General features: G+C 35.3%; 1 protein-coding gene and 1 long non-coding RNA gene across 2 annotated transcripts in view; one reads left to right on the top strand and one right to left on the bottom strand.

Moving 5' to 3' along the window:
• Positions 1-483, bottom strand: part of mdh1b (malate dehydrogenase 1B, NAD (soluble)) — a 4,165-nt gene extending 3,682 nt beyond the window's left edge. Inside the window, exons 1-2 of the mRNA XM_016470567.1 lie at positions 462-483; positions 187-299 (exon numbers count right to left, since the gene is read on the bottom strand). Of these exons, the coding sequence (XP_016326053.1) occupies positions 187-299; positions 462-483 (135 nt within the window). The remainder of the gene's footprint in view (positions 1-186; positions 300-461) is intronic.
• A 245-nt stretch (positions 484-728) lies between these two features.
• On the top strand, positions 729-2,859 carry LOC107676046 (uncharacterized). The gene is made up of 3 exons (XR_001632677.1): positions 729-795; positions 2,040-2,121; positions 2,237-2,859. It is a non-coding gene; the product is annotated as an uncharacterized LOC107676046 (long non-coding RNA).
• Positions 2,860-3,395: the final 536 nt, after the last annotated feature.

Genomic DNA, 3,395 nt, shown 5'->3' with positions numbered 1-3,395 from the left:
TACCAGGTACACACATACACACACACACACACACACACACACACAATCCTCCAGAATGAATAAAAGACATAAATGAACCAAGCACATCTTTAGTTCAACATAAAAATTAAAGCTTGTGAATTGTGTGCAAATGATTAAAGAGCTTTTAAAGCTCCACATGAACTTTTCAGGTTTAGCCTAACTTACTTTCCAGTCACTGGGGTGCACAGAGATCTTGTGAATGTGAAAATCAGGCAGCTTTCTTTGCAGCACATCAGCCAGAAGCTCAGCCTTTGCGTAATAAGGACAATCAGCTTTTCCTGATGAATAGAGAGAATAATATCGCCATTAAAATTATGTTGACTGTGACATGATTGACCACAAAGATCTAAATACTGTAGTGGTTTTACAAGAAGATAACATTATAATGCAGCATAGATAGATAGATAGATAGATAGATAGATAGATAGATAGATAGATACCCGCAAGAACAAACTTTGCCATGTTTTTCCATTCCCAAGTGCGTCCGGCGTTGCTAGGTAACAGTGCGTGTTCCGCATAAAATGCTCGTGAGAGGAAACATTTCGTGTTTCGCTTTCGTCTGTATTTTTATTAATTTTTCAAAAATAATATTTTACATATATAATATGAATTAAACTAGTTATATGGGGTTTTATTTAACTATTTATATGGCATTTTTAAAAGAACATTATGAAAACCACGCGATACTACAAGCGGAACTATTGTGATTCTGTATTTCTGTCATGGCTGCGCTCATAGTGAGAGCTGTAAACATGTGAAGACAACGAATGATGGGTAAGATCCTTCCATTATGACCATTACGAGATCACAAGATCATTAAAACATATGACTGTGCCATAATTAACATAACAAACATGTAAATACTGTGCGGGTTTACAGTTATAGTGTGGCATTTCTTCAAGGTTTGCTTACAAGGGCATGAAGGGAATATACAGTGCCCTCCATAAGTATTGGAACAGTAATGACAAAATTGCTTTGTCTGATGTGGAGTCAAGACATCTGCAAATATGATTAAAAGATGAATATGAGACAAAACTACAGAATGTCCCTTTTTATTATTGGGTGATTCAACACATAGATGTTTTACCAACTAAGAAGATCAGTGCTTATATAGTCTCATCTCCTTTGTGAGAAAAGCATTTCAATGGATGAAACCAAGAGTCTGGTGTAACTAAATATTAGCTTTTAAACTTATACATTTGCTTTAAGTTCACCTCTTCCAATACTTATGCTCACATCAGGTTAGGGAATGAAACTCTAAAAGTGCTGTCCTTTTTATTTGGTAAAACATGTATGTGTTAAAACAGCTAATAATAAAATGGGACATTCTGTAGTTTTGTCTCATATTCATCTTTTAATCATATTTGCAGATGTTTTGACTCCACAGCAGACAAAGCAATTTTGTCATTACTGTTCCAATACTTATGGAGGGTACTGTAAGCACAAAGCTGCTGTCCACTTTACGTTAAAATGTATGTTATAATTATTATATGTCTTAATATAATAATTAATATAATGCATATGAAATAATTATTATAGCCAAATTCAACCTTTTTGTCTATTTTGGTTAAAAATGTATTGTGTGTAATCACATTAAAATACATGGGGACATACATGAAAAGATATAATGAAAACTTTTTTTTTATATATATATATACATACATACACACACACACACACACACAATATGTATTTTCATCATAATTTTGTGTAATGGGCTATATATTGCACATTCATGTTTCCATATAAATGTGAGCATATATAGTATGTTCAAATATATTTATATACACACACTGTACCATATTGTATCACATGTACATCTAAATATTATTAAGTTGTGTTACTGAATATGAAATTACATTCATTACAATATAAAAGTAAATATGCCACATATTTTTAAGTATATGAAAAGTGTATTATGAAAGTCCTTATGTATTATTCAATATATTAACAAACTATATTATTTTGTTTATTTTCAATGTGATTGAATATTGAATTTGAATTTATTCTGATTCTAGTAACATTTCAAGATCATCCGTCCAACCTGTGACCCTGTCGGATACAATAGCAGAAAATGAGAGCATATAAAATGAGTGAACAGTAAGATCAGTTTCAACCAAAACACCATAACTACTAAAAATGTTTTTTTTATGATGGTTTTACAGTAGCAACACAAACTGTATTAAGTACAGTGGATTCTGTTTTACTTTTGCAGTTGTTGCAGTTTTGAAGAATCACCTTGTGCCTTTGTGATGATAACATGAGCATGTATAAATCAGGTTTGGACATGCTCAGGTGTGCTCTGAGATCCACGTCACTTTGGAAGTGTGACTCTTTTATATGAACACAGACATCTCTATGTTATAAAAGCCGAAGCTTTGCGGTGTCATCTCAGTTGAGGAGAAAAAGCACACAAGGACACACTTTAAAACAAGCCCGCTATTACTGTCAGAGTGGTGAAGATGTTCAGATTAAACAAACTGCTGCCTCTACAGAGACCAATGAACTGCCAGATAAAGCAGAAAAGGCTCCTTTCTACACACATTTGCAGAAGTGTTTGTGCCCCACTGATGTGCTGGACATGTTCCCCGCATCGCAGCAGCACCTCAGCAGCATCTTCTCACGCATGTGGGAGAGCTCAAAGAGGATGACGGACGAGCAGCGGCGCTGTGAGCTGCAGCTGATGTTTGAACACCCGGTGTTTGAGGAGGTCTGTGAACGGGCCATGACTGACGCCTGGCGCATGAGGAGCGATGATCTGGCTTACAGTCTGCTGGCCATCGTCAACCTGGGAGTTCCACAAAACACACGTCTTGTGCAGACGCTGCTGCGTGTGATGCAGGTAAGTGAAGGCCAGTGAATGTGATCACATTGGAGTTTTTTGTCTTCTAGGCTGTCACAATCATGGTAATAGCTGTAATAGCTGCATAATATTTAAATTCTTATTTGATTGTATCAATGGATTTAGGAATACACACACACGCACACACGTTTACTTAGCTATCTAAATGGGGACATTACATAGACTTCTATTGTTTTTATATACAGATAGTTATTCACTTTTTAACCTAAACCCACTCCTACCCCTCACAGAAAACTTTCTGCATTTTTACAATTTCAAAAAAACTTTGTTTACTTTATTTTTATACCAGTTTTACAAATGAGGACGTCCCCAAATTGAGTTTTTTGGGGGGATTTTGTCAGGTTTTGCTCACTTTTGGGTACAAATTTGTCCCCAAAATATGGTTAAGTAGGCACACACACACACACACACACACACAACCGGTCAAAAGTTAGGTTATGTGCTGATTTGCTACTTATTATCAGTTATTACTGGTGCTCAGTTAATATTGGTTCTTATTTTTGTCAATGTT

The sequence above is a fragment of the Sinocyclocheilus anshuiensis genome, unplaced genomic scaffold, assembly GCF_001515605.1.
Source record: "Sinocyclocheilus anshuiensis isolate Anshui unplaced genomic scaffold, SAMN03320099.WGS_v1.1 scaffold1744, whole genome shotgun sequence".
Classification (NCBI taxonomy): domain Eukaryota; kingdom Metazoa; phylum Chordata; class Actinopteri; order Cypriniformes; family Cyprinidae; genus Sinocyclocheilus; species Sinocyclocheilus anshuiensis.
Note: the sequence above shows the minus strand (reverse complement) of the source record. Positions and strands in the feature narration are given on the sequence as shown.